Here is a 19,777-nt window from a genome sequence, read left to right as displayed (position 1 = left end):
TACCATTTAGCGTTGCCAACCTCTGTGACGCAGACACCACAGAGAGCGCATATCTGTGAAAGAAAGCTTCAGCGATTGGTTAGTCCATCTGACGTTTTAAGCTTGGTGCTTAATAGTGGTATTGAACACATATCACTCACCACCATTGCATATGGTTGGTTGGATGGACAGCCGTGCTTTGGCTAACCTTTGCAATCCCACAATGACAGCACTGTGATACTTTCACCCGGCAGATATCAGACATCAACAACTTCGAACCTCACCTGTCCCTATTAAGGAGAGTTATGGCAAATAACCCTCTTTGTCGCAATATATAGCACTTCTCATTATTATTAAACACTTTGAGTTTTTAGCTGTCCATGTTAGTGGACTATAAGAACAAATAAAAATTGGCTACAATTACAAACAATTCAGAGGGGAATCTTATATTCTGCATTACCACATTTACTACTGATTATATAAGAATAGAGAAGGCTTTAAACAAAACCTATGACACTTTATTAAAACAAACCCTTCTGGGCCCAACTTTACTGGCCAAACCCCTCAAATCATATCATATCAAATCATAAAAGGGCCACTAACCATGAATCACAAATATAACGTAGCCCTGGTGATCCTAAATGGTTAACTCCTGGAAATAGAATACACAAGGAAACTTCCCATGTCAACTTGTCATATTTGCAAATTTATTGATAAAAAACCCCAACAGTTTTAATGTTGCACTTGTACTGAATATACTACAAAAAGTAGTATTATGTGTAATTCCACATCTATTATTTATATAATTAAATGAGACTGCAATTTAGTTTATGTAGAGAAAACCAAACAATATCTTAAGAAAACAATCCAGGAGCATGTACGGAACATCCACAATAGTCTTAGTGCCTACCTAGGCATTAATGTGAACTTTCTAGAATTTTCAATTCAACTTGAAGATTTTCCCTTATACACAAAATTATCCAAATATTATTTTGGGTTGCCTTGTTTTTATTGACATTATTGTAAAACATTTGTATTAACCTTTAAACAAGACTTTTTGTAAACTGTTCTGTGCCAGTATAATGACCTATGACCATATTGCAGCATTGTGAAATGATCCTCAACACCACCAGGACCATTTAGACACTATTATTGTTCAAATAATGCCAATCATATCACCATACAGAGGATACGTAATCAGTCTTTGCCCCATTGGAGCTTACAGTCTAAATACCCTACCACAAACACACACTAATGTCCTTTTGTCAGAAACCAATTAACCTAACAGTATGTTGTTAGATTGTGGGAGGAAACCAGAGCACCTGGAGGAAACCCATGCAAACATTTGGAGAATATACAAACGCCACACAGATAGAGTCAGCAATACTAACCATTGCGATGCCCCAGTAAACACAACCGTATGTTAAAATTATATTTTACATTAGCCTATGTTTGCCAAGTTTTAGCCATATACAATTTTTCCCTTATTCAGTTGCGTTCTCCCTTGCCTATTTAGACAATTGGGGGAGACCATCTTCATAAGTAAGAATTTTTATTTATATAAACAGATACTGGTGATAGGTACACAGGAGTCTTACGGCTTTCCAAGCCAGGGCAGGAACCCTCTGTGCATGCACAAAAAACAAAAACTTTATATAAAAAAATGTTTTATGCTAACAATAAAGCATTTTTTCTTGAGATGGCAAAACACGATAGGACAGAAGTTGCCGTAGGTAAATAGGCCACTGAGGAAGGTTACCTCTGATGACCCACCCCCACCCACCAATTTTTGTAAGAATGAGGGCTAATTTTCTTTGATAAATTGACCCCTTAATTGTGGCTGGTAGGCAGTGGGGAATGGCAATTTTCATACCACAACATTGTGTTTTATTATTTTTTTGTTTAAGAGGTGATTGTCCTCTTGGGGTTGGTTTTGGTTTAAAGGGGAATTGTGCATACATAATCTGTTGTAGTGTTCCATTGCATTTATAGGTCATGCTTAGCTTGTGAAACATTATCATTTTTTTACTTTAATACTAAGAATCTATTTAAATGTTTGTATATTTAGCTTGGTAAGTATTGTACATGAGAATCATCACAAAATTAGATTTTTTTTTGTTTTTGCAAAAAACAGTATATCATTAATACGGATCCTCCTATCTCAGCTGTGTTGATGGATGAAGTTAATTTATCATTGTCTTCTTGTATTCTGTTTTAACAGCATGAGTCGCATTTGTAGCAAATTATGCCAGCTTTGCACTGCATTCTGTATAACAGACTAAATAAAATAAAATCAATTTTTACCACCTTCTTAAAGTCCTGTTTTCTGTCCACACATTTCTGCTCTGTTGCTTCAATAAATACTCTGATCTGTGTTTTTTATTTAAATCTTCTCTTTTGCTGTTCTGTTGCTGATGATTGAATAACCCAAAGCAGTTTTTTATTTTGTACTTTTTCTTACCAAGAACTTAAGTTTTTGTATGGTATTGGTGCAAGTACATCTGCCCTGCAGGGGCAAGCAAGAGAAATATAAAAAACAGAGAACATATTATGCTTACCCTCTGGACCCTCCTATCCATTTAGGGACTTTTATGCAGCAGTGATGATTTGCCACCTCCTTTGTGATTACATATCTCTGTTTTAATAAGCAAATAAGAGTAAATTCCTATCTTGCAAATCTCAAATCTAGGTTACCTTTCTGTGGCTTGTTGAGGAAGCCGGCCCAAGACTGAGCATTTTAGTGTGACAGCTTACTGGTCTAGCTCATACTTACCTACTTTCTGTATTCTGATTCCGGGAGATGGGCGTGACTGGAGGGCAGGAGGGGGTGGGGCGGGGCAGGGCAAGACAAATCGCGTCATTTTAGCCCCGCTCCCCGCGACGAAAATTACGTTTTGTCGTGGGGGGCGGGGCCAAAATGCAGCGATTCTGGCTGAATCGTGTCATTTAGCGGTGGCTGCAGTGGGATGCGGGAGATTTGCCAGCTCTCCCGGGAGCCCGGGAGATTGACCCAAATTTCGGGAGTCTCCCGGACATTCCGGGAGAGTTGGCAAGTATGGTCTAGCTGTAGAAAACTTGCATAACATGCTGGATAAAATGTTACCCCTGGTCCTAGCCCAATCAGCCTGAAATTCCCTAAGGAAAATGTGCTCCACCCCTTAGGCCCCTCTGGCACCATGGACAGTGGGTACCAGGGCAATAGTATATAGTGAAAAATAGATTAAGTACTGTTGTCGAACTACAAATTCCAGCAACCCCTGACTGCCATTGACTGTTTGTAGAATTACAAACATCAACATTTCTTGTCAGACAGGACCTGCTGGAACATCTAATTCTACAATAATACCTAATAGTATCATCAATATTAAAATTTATTTAATTAAAATAATTAAAATAAACTCTCTCCAAAAGTCCTTGCTATGAGATTTGCTCCTAGTGATCAATTTAGTGGTCAATATGTGATTAGCCAATTAGAGCGGTTTGTGTCTCATTGGCTGGAGTCTCTTGATGGGTCAATATGTGAACCAGCTGTTCGCATAATGACCCCTCAGGATCAACTAATGTAATTAATTTGAGTTGTGGCTCTGCTAGGAAAAAGTCTTGTTCTCTCTGTTTTATTTTTATTCCAGTTGGACTACTTCAAAATCAATTTTAAAAAAAACAAAAATAAGTTAGTAATCATCATGAAGTTGACAGTGATGACAGACGTATCTTTACTCTGTCTTTTTAGTTGTATTTACATTAAGATAAGAGTGATAATGCTGAAAGATCTACTAATGACATTTTTTATTTTAGTTGTGAAAAGATAATCTGTATTTTCTGGGGAATCGGCTGACATGATTCAAATAGAAATATACTATTAAGCTCAAACACATTTCTCCAGAGCTGGATCTTCTGCCATCTTTTCACCTTCATGGATTCTGACAGAAGAGAAAGATGGTCACTCTGCATGGGTTTTTATCTGTCCTTTTCATCAGTCCTAGCAGCTTGTGCTGATTGGATGGGTTGGATATGAAATGTCGACAATGAAAATGTTGACATTCAGAATGTCAACATGTTTATTAGGTTGTGAATGTCAACAAGTTGTAAATTCGACAGTCACAATGTCGACATAAAGCTTTACTGCCAGCAATACAGTAAAATAAAATAACGCATGCCTCCCCAACAGCTTAAGTGCTGCCAGCCTAGTCTGGCACTAGCAAAATCAGGGGGAAGGGGGGAAGCAAAAATCATGGGGTCACCCAATTTTACTATTACTAGCACTAGTCAGGGCTAGTGTCACTATAGCATTGAAACCTGCAGCCACTCTTTTTTTTTTTTTATTTATTTATTAACGGTCCAGGAAAAAAAGATATACAATTCAACAGAGTAAAATGATAGCAGTGTACAACAGGTATGACTGGCAGGTTTTTGTGTCTGAACATAGATTAGAGAGGAGAAAGAGAGCAAAGGGAGAAGAGGAAGAGCGTAGTCGGATAGGAGAAAAAAAAGGGGGAAGAAGGAGAATAGAGAAGGGGATAAGAAGAGGACAGAAAGTGAGGGCAGTGTGGCTAGGGCTACCATGGGGAGGGAAAGGGTAAGCGAGGAGCTGAGATAACGTTTACATTAAGTGAATGGGGAGTGAGACTGAAAGGAGGACAGCCATGAGTCCCACACTTTATTAAAGATTTTGGATGAGTTATTGGTGATACTAGTCATGAATTCCATGCAGTGAACTTGACAGGCTCTGACAATGACTTTGGTGAAATAGGAGGGTGTAGTGTGTTTCCAGTCTTCTGCAATTTGGCAGGTGGCTGCTGAAATGATGTGGTGAGCCAATTTATTCTGGTGTTGTGAGGCAAAAGGCAATCCAAAGGGCATAAGGAAAAATTTTGGCTGTAGCTGGAGGTCAATCTGAAGTGCAGTTTCTATCAGGGATTTTACGCCCAACCAGAACCTGTTTCATTTCGGCAGAGCCGTAACTAGGGTGGTGCGGGCGGTGCTGTCGCCCAGGGCGCAAGCCCGAGGGGGGCGCAGCAGCCGCCCGCTACCTTCCCCTCTGGCACAGAGTAAAAAAAAAAAGAAAACATTTTTAAAAAAAAATAAAAAAAATTGTGTCCCCTCCCCCGACTCGCGGCACCCCCCCTCCCCCCGCGACTCGTGCGGGGGGGGGGGGTGCCGCGAGTCGGGGGAGTGGGGGGTCGTATGCCGCGAGAGGGGGGAGGGGCTAGTGTGGTGGCTGGCTGACGTGCACTCGCAATGTGTTGAGTGCGGCGCAGAGTGAATTCCTGCAGGCTGATGAGGTGAGTGTTTTTGATTGTCTTTATTTTTAGAGTCTTTATTCTGTTCGGGGGATAGGGACAGGTACTGGAGGGGGAGGAATAAGTAAAGAAGACTTCACAGCGGGGAATAAGTGAACATGTGTACAGGGGAGGGAGGGGAGGTGTAGCTTCTTTTAGTTATCTCCAACCTCTGGGCTCTCTGCAATGGGCACAAACCTATCCAGAGATCAACTTTGTATTGTATTGCATGGCAAAAAAAGAAATAACTAAAAACACGCAAGAGAAGACAGAAGTATCAAACAAGATATTTAGCAAATGTTGCTTAGATATACAGTCCAATGAGTTAACATTTAAATCCACTTTCCATCAAACAATTTACTGAAACATCAGCTATCGTAAAAATTTGTGCTCTACATTTCAAATAAAATGGATGCAGAGTTATTTTACTTCAAGGCAATAGCAAGACATTTGTGAGTGAACATGGCTGCTGTGGGGGGAGGGGCTGAGTGAGTGAACATGGGGGGGGCTGAGTGAGTGAACATGGCTGTGGGGGGGGGGGCTGAGTGAGTGAACATTGCTGTGGGGGGGGGCTGAGTGAGTGAACATGGCTGCTGGGGGGGGCTGAGTGAGTGAAGATGGCTGCTGGGGGGGAGGGGGCTGAGTGAGTGAACATGGCTGCTGGGGGGGGGGGGGCTGAGTGAGTGAACATGGCTGCTGTGAGGGGGAGCTGAGTGAGTGAACATGGCGGCTGGGGGGGGGGCTGAGTGAGTGACCATGGCTGCAGGGGGGGGAGGGGGGGGGAGTGAAAGTTTGTTAATATAGTGTGTGTGGCTGCAGTATTTTAATTAGGCGTGTGAGGGAAAGGAGGATCTTAATATAGTGTGGAAGGTGGGCTATTTAATGGTGGAGTGAAGGTGGGGGCTAATTATTTAAGGTGAGGTGACAGAATATTTAATTTAATGCTGGGGTGGTTTGGGGCTATTATTTGAACATGGGGCTGATTTTGGGGAGGAGGGCTATTTATTAAATGTAAATATGAATTATTCATTGCCGGGGATGGTTGTGGAAAATGGTTATATTTATTAAATGTAAATGCTATTTATTGCTGGGACTGTTTGGAGGGAGGGAAATAAGTTTTGATTAAATGGGTATACTGTCAATTTAATGTTGGGGCTGGTTGGAGGGAAATAGGTCTACTTATTAAATCTGAATATTATTGTTGGGAATGGGGGGAGGCCTAATTATAAAGCGTGAGTGCTATTGATTTAACAACGGGGCTGGTTGGAGTTTTCTAAATCTCATGTACCCATTTTTTTCAAAATAGGGATCCAACATCACAGGATCAAGACAAGAAGGAACGGAGCTAAAGAAACCAGCTGCTACAAGTGATGAAAGTGACCAAGACAGGTAGGAGAGAGCAGGACAGTCTGACAACTGTCCTGAATCTGATGGGACAGCCCTGAATTTGGGTGGCTGTCTCGCTTATTCAGGATTTGGTCCGACTAAAAGGACAGTTGGGAGGTATGTCCCCGCTTCACCACGTACTGCTTGTGCAGGCAGAGCTGTGTGCAACTAACAGTAGTGCACACTGTATTGCCTGTTTATTTGTGTAAAATGATAACCATGCTACATCATAGGAGCCCCCCTGCCTTAAGTGCCCCGGGCCCCCCAAAGCCTTAATCCAGCTCTGTATGTGAGGGGCCACTGTGTGTGTATTATGTGTATGTGAGGGGCCACTGTGTGTGTGAAGGGGGAGGCCCAAACCAATATCTTCCCTAGGGCCCCATGAGGTGTAAATCTGGCTCTGATAGATATATATATCATGCATTTGCAAATATGTGTAACAGAATTCTTTCAGTAAAGTTCTAGCCACACCCCCACATTAGGTTGGCCACACCCACTTGGCAAATGTCCCTCCCACTTCGAAGGGGGGCGCCGGTGGCCTGTCTCGCCCAGGGCACCGAAATGTCTAGTTACGGCACTGCATTTCGGACAGTCCCACCAAATATGGAGAAGTGTGACTACGCCAGAGCATGAGCACCAGCATCTGTCAGAAAAGTTGGGTAACATCTTGTGGAAACTAGTAGGGACATAGTAGCAGCGAAACAGGAGTGCATATACATTTTCCTTTATCCTAACAAAAATTGAGATGGAGGCTGCATTGTCCCATAATTCAGTCCAGTTATCATTGTCAAGGGAGTCACCTAGGTCCCATTCCCACACCAGTTTGTGGGGGTCGCATGAGGGAGTAGTCAGGGCGGTCAGTTCAGAGCAAATAATGGAGATTAGGCGGAGTGTGGATGCTCAGCGCAGACACAGTGATTCAATGGTGGTGAGTGGGTATAAGGAAAGACAGGATTTCACTGCGGCAGAAAAAAATCTGAATATCTGAAAATATTGATAGAAGGAACGTGCGGGTATTCAAATAGCTTTTGATGTCCAAAAATTGGGGGAATGGGGTGCCATGTGAGAGGTCATTTTGGGGGAGAACACCAAGGGTAGAAGACCTGGTGAGAACTCCGATGAATTAAAAAGGGGGACTATCTGGGAAGGGTGTGAAAAAAACGTAGGATTTAGAAGTAGAGTCCCAGATGACCAGGGAAATACAAGACCGTGGGATGAGGTAGAACCTGATTGGTGATGGGTATTTGGAAGCTATAAGAGGAAGGCAGGGAAGAGTGTACTCAGACTTTCAGCTTCGAGAGACACCCAAACCCTGGAGGGCGAATGACCAGTTCACAAGACACATTGAGCTAAATGGGCAGAGAGATTGCTTAAAATTGGGAATACCCATGCATCCACCCCGTGAAGACCACTTGAGGACCCGGAGCCATACTTGGGGGAGCTTACCAGCCCATATAAATTTTGATCTAGTGTGCTAGAGGAATTTAAAGATGTAGGGAGTTATTTGAATTGGGAGGGTCTGGAAAAGATATAGAAGATGTGGGAGAATGTTAATTTTAACCACATTAATACAGTCTATCCAGGAAATTAAACGTAGGGACCAGGAAGCGAGATCCGATCTTATTTTGGATAGGGTGTAAGAGAAATTGGCTTGAAACATTATAAGTGGCTTTTAGTTAGGTGGATGCCCAGGTATTTGAGTTTCTGTAATCGCAGGTGAATGGAAATGGTGGGTCAATCTGTGATAGCAAGACAGGGTCGGAACGTTGTTGGTGTTGTGCTAGGAAACTGGAAATGGGCTTTTCAAGGAAGGAGATTACTAGGACAGCCTTTTGATTAGCTTGTGAAGCAGTTGTGATCAATTCACCAGGAATGGCGGCTTTTGTGCTTCCCACACGACACCCAGGACAATCTCCTGGGAGGAGTTTTCTTGGAAGTAATAGATCGCTGTTTTAACATCTGTATAGGTGGTGGTATTCAATATCAGTGACTCATCCAGGCGTCATCTGAATGCGCATGGATATTGTTGTAATAAATCATGGAGTATGTATACTCCTGCATGGTCGGACCTAGAGAACGGGGTGATACCCACATGTGTAGTCATGGGTGTTAGAATCTGAGAGACATTGGAGCATATCAATGCAGGAGTATATTTGATGAGGAGCTAAGTAGAGAGTGTAATCCCTTGCAGTGGAGTTTTTGAGGCGCCAGTTGTCCTGTAAGGAGTGCTGCTTCAACAAGGTAAAGAAGTTCCTAGATAGAAGGGCATTCAGGGTTTGTGGAGAAGGGGAGGTTTTGTCCAAAGTTGGATCTAAAACAATGTTAAAGTCGCCTCCCACAATAATGTATCTCTTGGCCAGCCGCACAATGTGACGGAACAATTTAGAGAAGAATGGGTCCTGATATAGGTTGAGGCATAGATTGAAACCAGTGTGACCAGAGAGTATGCGTCACAAGAAGGAGGGCTCAGAGTATGTGGAGGAAAGCTGAAAGGGTACCTTATTATGAATAAGGAATGCTACATCCCACTTTTTGCAGTCTGTTGAATCAAAAAAAGTCTGTGAGAATTGTTTGCCTTAGAGTTGTGTGTAGGTAGCTGTAAGATAAGTCTCCTGAAGGAAGACTATATCCTCTTATTCCCTTCTACAGGCACTCAGGACTATAGTTCACTGGCAGGTGGAAATGAGGCCATGGAGATGGAGGTGGAACGTCAGCTGAATAAGAGGCTGCCACAAGAACAAGAGAGAGGAAGAAGAAGAAGAGAAATGTCCAATTGGGTAGTAAACCTTTAATGTGGGGACCACTGGAGTAGTCCATAAATAACACAAGTAAACATTGTAAAGCAATATACCAATCATAGAGGGTGTGTGGGTGGTAAAGTGGCAGCATGTGCATGGATGTGTGAGACCAAATGGAGTAGATTGGATATAACAGTAAACAAGCAAGCAAGCAAGCAAATAACAATATAACAACACTAAGGGTAATGTGGGGGGGGGGGGGGGGTTGGGTGGTTGATTAAGCGGGGTTGAGAGGGGGGAAGGGGGAGGAATGGAATAGGGAAGGTGTGAGGTAGAAGGTAGCTGGGAAGAAGTGGGGGGAGGAGGGAAGTGAAGGGGGATGGGAGCAGGGGAATAAGGAACAGGAAGAGTTGGGTGGCCCCAAGACGAGGATCAAGTGGGTACCTCGAGGCACATATAGGCAATAAAAGTGAGATGTCAAAGAGAAAAAATATACTGTGAGTAGTGTAAAACAGGGTAATAAATGTCAATTGAGTATTGAAACCAGAATCTAGGAGTTTTGTCCTGGTATCAACTTAGAAAATGAAGGGAAACAAGTTGGTCAGATGTGAGTAAGGCCAAAAGTGTGCAAGGCACTGTGGGCGCTTCAGAGAGCAGATGTATCTCGGACCCGGCGCTCTGAAGCTCTAAACCAGCTTAGGAGGAGAAGATGTTAGACTTAGAGTTGGAAAGATGTTCGGCTGCTTGATCTTTGCACACGGGAGAGGATTGCGCTGCTCCTAATGAGGTGAAGGGCAATTGTTGGTGAGTTAGCCTTGGGGAGGAAGCTGGCACTTAAGCCCCACAGTTTGGATGCAACAGTGACATTTCAGTGTAGAGACATCCAGCAGGAAGAAGCTGCATGGAGGATATTGAGGCACCGGTGAAAGTGCAGTCCTATCTCAGGTGGGGATCACTGTGTAGGAAGAGAGGTACTGTCAGGGGGAATATGTGCAGGTGGATCACTGGTAGAGTTCTCTAATGAGAGTCCGGTTGCTCGGAGGGGCCCGGTATCAGTGCAGATTCAAGCTCGAGACTGCAGTGTCCTCAACGATGCAGACCCTAAAAGCACCACAAAGGTTGCAGACGAAGAGCTAGAGCTGAAAAGAGTCCTATTGTCCTCTGAACGGTGTGTGCTAAAATACTGGGAAATACAGCTGGGGAGGTTGTTCAGTGGTAGTGCCATCTATACAGTCAACAGAAAGGGGCCGGTGGGTCAGGGAGGTCTGGTGGCTGCGAGGGTTCCAGCATCTCTAAATCGAGGTTGCAGCTTCTGGCGCGCTGCAGGCCGCAGGTGCATCAGGACAGCTGCAGGCAGACAGTTTTACCAAATGTCGCTTGGGTGGTGCCAGGGTCTGGCTGCCAGAGGTAACTATATGGTGACTATATGGTCAGGATTCCAACCAGGTTAAGGCAATAATAATCCCAGAGTAGAAAGGCTTTCACGGAGCTGTGTCAAAAAGTGTCCGACCGGAATGGCCACGCCCCTCCCGACCCCCCACACTTTTTTTTTTTTTTTTTAGTATTTATTGCCTTTTTTCTCTTCTTTTTGCTGTATTTTTATGGTTTTGCCAGTTTAAACCTAACCCTTCATGTCGACATCGTGATTGTCGACTTTATGACCCGTCAACATTCACAATGTCCGCATTATAATCCCGTTGAGTTTACGAACATGTTGACATTCTGATTGTCAACCTCTTAACTGTGAAGACAATCTGACTGTCAATATTATGGTGTCAACATTCTGAATGTCAACATGTTTATTGTTGACATTTCGACTAAATCCCAATGGTAAATGTAGTTTCTGCTACTGTCAATCACTGGGATGTGTCTCAGGACTTCCCAGGGAAATGATTGTAACATTCGACATCATAGCTGCATAGAAGGCAATCAGATTTACATTCATTATATTTATCTATAGATCACTCTTTTTAGAAAGTATTCAAAGTACACTCAATGGTGATCACTGCACTATGCATCTCACCATGGCTGGATATAAACTGCCATTGGGTATGAACTCTTGCAAAATAAAGGCATAACAACTATAGATACTGTAGATTATAGATTAGGATCTCAATCTAATGCTTGGTCAATGTACAGTACTGGCCCATTGGAAGCCATTGCCAAAACCTTACACGGCACTAAAATTTTAGATTACAAAATATAGTCACATACTAGTTTACAGACTAATGTAATTAAAATTTTGACAGTACATTATCTTTTGCCCAGATGGCTTTTGCAGGTGTAGCTTTCAGTAAGTTAATATAATCATAATTGTTATTAAAGAGATAAATATAACTCGGCACTGTTAGTCATTTTAGCCTTGTGATATCAAATCCACAGGATATTAGATGGTTTATGTGGAATTGATCTCACATTACTAATAAAACTGAATTTGCTAGATGAAACGGTAAATATCGATGTCTTTTCCATGTGATCCAATATTCATAAAATACTCCTGGAACTGTAATATGCAGTATACCATTTACATATTTCATTACATTTCTGATATGAGTATAAGAGTATGGTTAGAATTTGCCGGATAATCATGAAATGCATATTCTTGACTGCTCACTGGACCATTTGATACAGTATCTTTATACTCAAGTGCGTTTGTTTCACCTGTGCTTCAGAGACAGCTGCTGTATATAGAGCGGTATTATATTGAGCGGTATTAGGGATGTGACTTATAATGTGATTTTTATGCTGTTCACAGTGTCATCTATGTGGATTCATTTAAGCTCTTTTTATTGACAATGACAATCATTTTGAAATATTTGGCACTTAACCAGTTCAAAGGAGAAAATGTCAGTTTAACAAAAAACTTCTACAAAACTCAGCCAAAATAACAGTAGAAGTGTTTAAATCTGTTTTAAATAGCAGTTTAAATCTATGAAATAATGGGGGTAATATTCGTGGCATCTGGGGATAAATGTATCAAGGTGCGATTTTGCAAATCCAGCGATTTTCTCGGGAGAGTTGCCAGATGTATGAATCTGAGATTTCATGTAAAATCGCCAGACTTGTGTTTCTGTCAAAATCGCTATTTCCAAAATCGATAGAGATCAAACTCCCAACTGTTTGCCACTCTAGCTATACAAATCCCAAATGTATGAAGCTGCGATTTGCAAACTCTCCAAAAGATGCCAGATACAACACGCTGCATCATAGCAGCGTGATTAGTAAACACATCACTGTTACACTGTCTGCCTATAGAGCCGGAGGTCCGGCAGCTGTCAAAACTGATTAAAATAAATAAAAGTTTTTTTTAAAAAAGCTCCGGGTCCCCCCTCTATTCACTATTAACCCTAGTGCTGCCAGCCTACTGCTGGTTACGTGAAAATCGGGGAAAAATTTTGCATGGGGTCCCCCCGATTTTCACATTGGTGGTAATCGATAAAAACAATTACCACTATGCCGACATGGACAAGCCCTACAAAAAAAATCTGAAATGCTGCAAAACCGAATGGAAAATAAACAAACTTACCTTCAAAACGACGCTGGAGATCTCCAATTGGATCAGCATGATGACAGCAAGTGTTTCCGATTGAAGAAGTGTTCGGAAGTGATCCAATCAGAGATCTCCAACGTCATCTTGAAGGTAAGTCTGTTTATTTTCCATTCAGTTTTGCAGCTTTTCGGATTTTTTTTGTAGGGCTTCTCCATGTCGGCATAGTCACAATAGTTAAATCGTACCCAACCCTTTCACATAACCAGCACTAGGCAAACCAACCAGGGTGGGTGGCATTATAGCAGGGGGACCCGCGGCAGGGGTCCCTCTGCCATAATGACAAACCAACCCCAGGCTGTTCAGAGCTGGGCTGGATTCCCTAGGGAGTGGGGTCCGCTGAAAAAAATGAGTGGACCCCCCCTCTAGGGACAACTAGTCCAGTGCTGGTTGTCCCTAGCTTAAACACTTATAGCCCAGTGCTGGTTGTCCCTAGCTTAAACACTTATAGCCCAGTGCTGGTTGTCCCAAGCTTAAACACTTATAGCCCAGTGCTGGTTGTCCCTAGCTTAAACACTTATAGCCCAGTGCTGGTTGTCCCTAGCTTAAACACTTATAGCCCAGTGCTGGTTGTCCCTAGCTTAAACACTTATAGCCCAGTGCTGGTTGTCCCTAGCTTAAACACTTATAGCCCAGTGCTGGTTGTCCCTAGCTTAAACACTTATAGCCCAGTGCTATAAGTGTTTAAGCTATGTGTATTTCATTTGTGCATTCATTTTTATTTTAAAAAAAATTGAGGGCAAAGCTTTTTTGTTTTTATTTTTTAAAACAAAGGCAAGTGGTTTCATGCTTGTCGAAAGCCACTTCAAACAAGAGAGTAAACTTGAGTATTTGACAGAAATACTAGCACCAACTATTTTATTAAATATGTGATTAGTTTGTGTAATAGATTCATGTGTTCTTCTGTTTAGTTGTGTAATTAAAATTAACAGTGATAATATTATATCATTTACTGCTTTGATCACTTTTGGTTTGCTCTAATTACTTATGCAACCTGCAAAATCGGAATTATGGGGAGATATATTAATGGGCGAAAAAGCCATATTGCTACCAAAATTTTTGCCAGTGATAGAGTCACCGGAGTTATGGCTTCTCCATATCTATCAAAGAGCCCCTTCCGGCCAACAGACCTATGCAAAGCCTAACAAGTTCCGCTACTGTCCTCCTATCTCTATCTCAAATTTGGCCGTAGCTTAACCTCAAAATGCAGGCTCCGCCTTCTTGATTAGTTTGTTTTCTATTACATCATCACATTAAAGATGCGAGAATGTCAATTAAAAATATATTTGGGTGGACCTCCCCTTTATTTTTCTCAAAGAAGTTCAAAACATACAAGTGGAGGCATATTTTACCCTTCACCCCAATAAAATAAAAAATGACAAGGTTGTTTTTCATTTACTTTTGTTGATTAATCCATACTAAATTAGGGATGCATACAGGAAATGAGTGTGATACAATGTTTGAAGCGCAGTGACTACAGTCAGTTAATGAAAAATAAAACATTTGAATGTACTTTTATCTCTGCAGAAATAAAGTGTAAAAAACTAAAATTTGTGATTACAATAAAAATTTGTCTGTTTATATCTCTCAGGACATGGGACTTGTGACTGTGGGAAGTGCCAGTGTGAGTCTGGCTGGTCTGGAGAGGCTTGTCAGTACCCAACTAATTGTGACATGACACGAAAGCAAAGTAACGAGATGTGCAAGAATTCTCAAGGAGTCATTTGTTCAAACGCAGGTTTGCATCTCTTTTATAAATGAAACACAAAAGTTCTTTTAAATGTAACTTCTAGGTCACTGCAAACTTTTATATGTGTTATTATCATTAAAAGGGTTTTCAAGACTAGTGCACAATGTACTTTTCAAAAAATGCCAAGCTTACTATATAGCTTATTTCAGTGCATTTTATTCTAAAAGGAAATTCAGACACTGTAATATAATAAGAAATTTAACCGCGGTGAGCGTTCTCTGGAACTGACAAACTCCAGCTGTGCATAATTTTATTTTTTTCATTCAAAAGATGCTGTAGAAATCCTTTTCCATATAAATTCTTCAAAAAAACAGATATGATGTGTAGTAGAAAAATATGTAAACAAAATGTAGAATATGCACTTGTTATTTTTTTTAAATTAACAAAATTATACTACTATATCTAATATATAAATGCTTAGTGGGGTCTGTCTGTCTGTGTGTGTGTGAAAAAAAAAAAACCAAGTTGCAGCGCCACCTGCTGGGCAGAGTTATACACTGACCTACTAAATTCTTAGTGTGTGTGGGGAAAAAAATTCAAAAAGGGCTGAAATTTGGTAGGGCTCAAACTCATTTTTGTGAGGTAATTTTACCTCATGAACACACATGTGTAGAGGCGTGCGTTAGTGTGTGTGTGTGTGTGTGTGTGTGTGTGTGTGTGTGTGGAAAAAACTATTTTCTCAGAAAGGGCTCATCCAATTGACCTGAAATTTGGTATACTGACATTATTTGACAAAAAAATTAGAATAGTCAAGTCAGTTAACTTCCATCATCCCCCCTTCCCCCTGTGGGAGGGGTAGTAAAGGCTAAATTTACGAGTTGAGGGGTCAAACTCATTTTCGTGAGGTAATTTTACCTCATGAACACACATCAAAAAGGCTGCTTGCGTCGGGAACTAACGCTCTTCCCCTGAGAAGGCCTGGGCTAGGTCCAAATGCATGACAAGACCCTTTTTAAGACTTTAAGTAGCTTGATTTGACTAGAATGCATGAGTATCATGCACGGGTTAACTTGTTTTAGTATATGTATGTGGCCTGAATTATTATAATTGACACATTTTATGCAGTGATATAATGCATGCCAAACTGGGGCACACTGGAAAACTAGCGGATTCAGATTTTCAAAGAAAACTATAGTTAATATTTCAGTAAAACATAGTAAAACTGACACATTTATATGTAAGTTACCTAATCTGAGATATAACATTATTGTTAAATGTAATCAATATGCTGTACTTTAGTCGCTTATTGTAACTGAAAACATTTTTATCATTAAATACCATAAACCACATCCAATTTCAGTAACAAAAAAATTACAATAGTATAATTTATCTTTATTGTTGAGTATCATTTAACAATAACATTTAATTTTGTTATTGTTTTTAACAACTTATTGCATACATTTTGGATAACTTTGTACTTTGCAAAAGCACTTTCAGAAAATATTTTTAGAAACATTGAAATTCAAATTACCTTATACTCAGTAGCAGTGGTCTCAATAAAGTGAAAATTTAGAAGTGGCGGTATGAAAAATGTTAGTGAATTTAATAATTTTAAAATAAAGGCATTAAGTGAAGTGGCAGTATGGCATAACACCATATACATCTCTATTTCGACCACTGGTCAGTAGAACAGAGCAGGGTCCTCTTTTGAGCTTGAGTGTTTCAGACTACTGCATATTGTGAAGAGGCCAAGCTCTGTTCTTTAGAGAGTAGAGCGGGGGTCTCAAAGGTGAGGGTGACCAGGCTTTATTAATACCCCCTCACCTAGGGTCCACGTAGCTTCCTGCACCCCCTATAGTTTCGTCCCGGCATCACACCCAACCTGTCTAGTGAATCATAGCTTTACTCTCAAATGACTGAGGATCAAATAAGGTTATTGTGGCCAAAAAGACTCTGAAAGCCTTCTTCTGTAAATAATACTGTAAAAGCATACTTACCAGAGAATGTATTCAAATACTAATAGCTTGTTCTAAAAGCCGGCATTATGCCAAAAATCCAGACAATAAAGTATAAATTGTTGTCTGTGGAATTGTGGGTAAATAAATACAAATCATTCCTTAGTTGCCTTTATCTCCATTTAAACATATTGAGCCCTCACTTTTAAAGGCATACTAACTGATAGAGCTAATAAAGTTAAAATATATATTTATACAACATGTGTACATAAAAATATACAGTGCATTCTCTGATAATGCCTGCAGCAAACAGGAGTTAAATATTTAAAGTACCACAGTTGCCCTTGTTATCTTTCTAGAGATAGCCTTCTCCTATATATGTTTGTCATAAATGTCTGCCTACTGAACCTTTCTGAACTACAGGCAGAAGTAAATTACTTATCAGACATTTGTTTAAGGGGCAGGATGGTTAGAGGAAGGCGAGCAATTCATTCATGGCTGCTTGCTGTGTGTAAACAATCTCATCACTTCCCTAAGTAATATTTTTATAAAACTAAATTAAAAATATGTTGAGGCTAGTTTGAGGCTAGCATGCTTTTATGGAGACGCTTGCTGTATTATTATACTTACAATGATGTGTATCTGTAAGACTCAGTGCTCACCTGTGTAGAAGGGCTGAGTCCCAGGAGCTGAGTCACAGGGGAGGAGGGACCACTGGCTGTCTATATCTGCCAGGTGCCAAAGACTACAGTGTGCAGCATGTCCGAAGTGGAAGGATAAATGAAATTACATCAGAGCCTGCCAAAAGAGAGGGGGAAGCACAAAAGTTTGGTAGCAGAGGTTCAGCCATTAGTGGGAATCGTGCCATATCCTGAGGAGCTGTAGGAGCTTGAGATGCAGTGCAGCCACTGCAATTGAGCCTGCCAGAAGAGAAGCATTTCAACCACACTGAGTGTGTAAACAGTGGGAGAAATTGCTGCAGAGACAGATAGGAAAGGTGTTCACTGTATAGAGAAACTCTAGGAAATGAGAAGGGCCACACATAAATCAGACAGAGCTGCACACTTAACAGCGATAGCTGCCAACTTTACAAAGATTAACAGTGGAAACTTCAAACCTCAGAGGAAATCTGTCATTGCCAGAGAATACACTGCCAGGGGTCTTGTACAAACTTCCAGACAAACAAAAGGAGTCCAGAACAAGCTGTCAGAGGAACAGCCTGGTCCAGCCCAGGGGAACAGAGGGAGTTCACATCTAGCCCAGAGTACCAGAGGGAGTCCACATCCAGCCCAGAGGAGCAGAGGAAGTCCATGTCCAGTCCAGGGGAACAGAGGAGCCCACACTCAGTCCAGAGAAATAGAGGGAGTCCACATCCAGTCCAGAAGAAGTGAGGGAGTTCAAGTCCAGCACAGAGAAAAATAATAACCCCTTGGTTCTCCTGTTATAACAGGCACTATGTGAGCACTACAGCCGGCAGTGTGCGTTAGACCACTGACCACCAGTCTGACCAGTCCTGACAGGTGTGGGCAATAACCTCCAACATTTTTCAATATTATTGCAAAGTATTACAATGCCCCCTCCCGGCTACTTTTCAATCCCATCTGGTTGGCAAATTTTCTGGGGAGAACACTGAGGTCTAATCACTTTGTGTTTGGCTGATGTTTGAGTGTGTATCATAGATCACCTAGCAGATCTATCTATCAGGGTTCTGATCATATTAATACCCTTTCTATCCCACACTGTGAAGGGATAGGAAGCCATACAGTTCTGGAAGTCTGGTTTCCCGAGTAGGGGAAGGTGGAAGGAAATGTAGGGATTAAGACGAATGTATGATTTAGCTGCTGACAAAATTTGCATGTAGCCATAAGTATAGGGTTATGAAGGATGTTGTCACGGCTAAGGATAATTATGGATCCCCAGCCTCTACTTAGATGGTGATAGTAGAGGGTGGTGGAGACAGGACACAGTGGAATTGAAGTTCTTAACTTGAGAGCATCACAAGGAACAATAACACAAACGATGGTAGTGTGTTGCAACTTGATATATTGATAGAAGATACAGCAGCAGTTATAATAAAATACAATCAAAATCACAGATGCACTTCAGTTGGTAACCAATGGCAACAGCATGTGAATTAAACAATATAACAGTTCAACGCTAGATGGTAATAGAACACTTGGATCCCACACAAAACACACAGCAGATGAAGGTGAACCACTGACACAGCTAAAAGTCCGATGAGAATAGTATGTAGACTTGGCTGATCCAAACGTATAATATGATTCACTTTAGCAGGTGGTTGTTGGTATCACAATAGTTCATATAGCGGAACAGAGAATGTTATATGCCATTCAGGAACTTGAGTAAGCAAGAAGGTGTTGCCTAGAAGTACAGCGTGATAACAAAATCCAAACTGAGCGTAGAACTACAGGTCACAGGAGATCCGGTTTACAGGTAAGCAAGAGTTCATCACAATTAGACGACAGCTGGTAATGCACACAACTTGTATTGAAATAGAGGCTCCCGGCTAGCAGTATATTTATATTGTCACTCACCGGACCGTGAGTGCCTCTGCGCTGGTGCGTGGTTCTCTAGCCTTCCTGCCGGCGCCTGTCCTGAGCCGCGGCCGTCCGCCATCTTGATGCACTGTGCATGCGCAGCATCCAAAAACTTATGACCTTTGCTTTTAATCTAATTGGTGGATCAGGCACCTCTTCCTATTTAAGGCACCTGTGCTCATTACCTCGTTGCCTGATCTTGAGTCTCATTCCCTGTGAGTCTCTTAAGGTGTCTCCTGTGTTCTGCTAGTGTCCTCAGCTTCCTGCTGATTACCTGCTCTACTCATTGGGGGTTCCCATACCCGCTACAGATTTCTGTATCCTGCTCGTGTCCTCAGCTGTCTGCTGGATTACCTGCTCTGCTCACCTGGGGTTCCCATACCGCTACAGACTCCTGTATCCTGCTCGTGTCCTCAGCTGTCTGCTGGATTACCTGCTCTGCTCACCTGCGGTTCCCATACCCGCTACAGCCGTTCAGCGCTCCCGCTGTACCTGCATATCCTCGTGGACATGCTTCTCTACTCATCAGCGGTATGCTTACTTGTTATTGACTATCAACTGTTACTTTGCATATCCGCCTAGGACAAGCTTCTCTACTCAGCAGCGGTATCCATACCCGCTATAGACTATTTGTTGTTACGCTGC

General features: G+C 41.7%; 1 protein-coding gene across 1 annotated transcript in view; it reads left to right on the top strand.

The window, feature by feature from the left end:
* Nucleotides 1–19,777, top strand: part of ITGBL1 (integrin subunit beta like 1) — a 257,791-nt gene that overhangs the window by 42,747 nt on the left and 195,267 nt on the right. The window contains exon 3 of the mRNA XM_075199951.1: nt 14,521–14,667. Coding sequence (XP_075056052.1) covers nt 14,521–14,667 — 147 coding nt within the window. The remainder of the gene's footprint in view (nt 1–14,520; nt 14,668–19,777) is intronic.

The sequence above is a fragment of the Mixophyes fleayi genome, chromosome 2 (genome assembly GCF_038048845.1).
Source record: "Mixophyes fleayi isolate aMixFle1 chromosome 2, aMixFle1.hap1, whole genome shotgun sequence".
Taxonomy (NCBI): Eukaryota; Metazoa; Chordata; class Amphibia; order Anura; family Limnodynastidae; genus Mixophyes; species Mixophyes fleayi.
The sequence above is the reverse complement of the archived record's forward strand: the minus strand, read 5'-3'. Positions and strand labels throughout refer to the sequence as shown.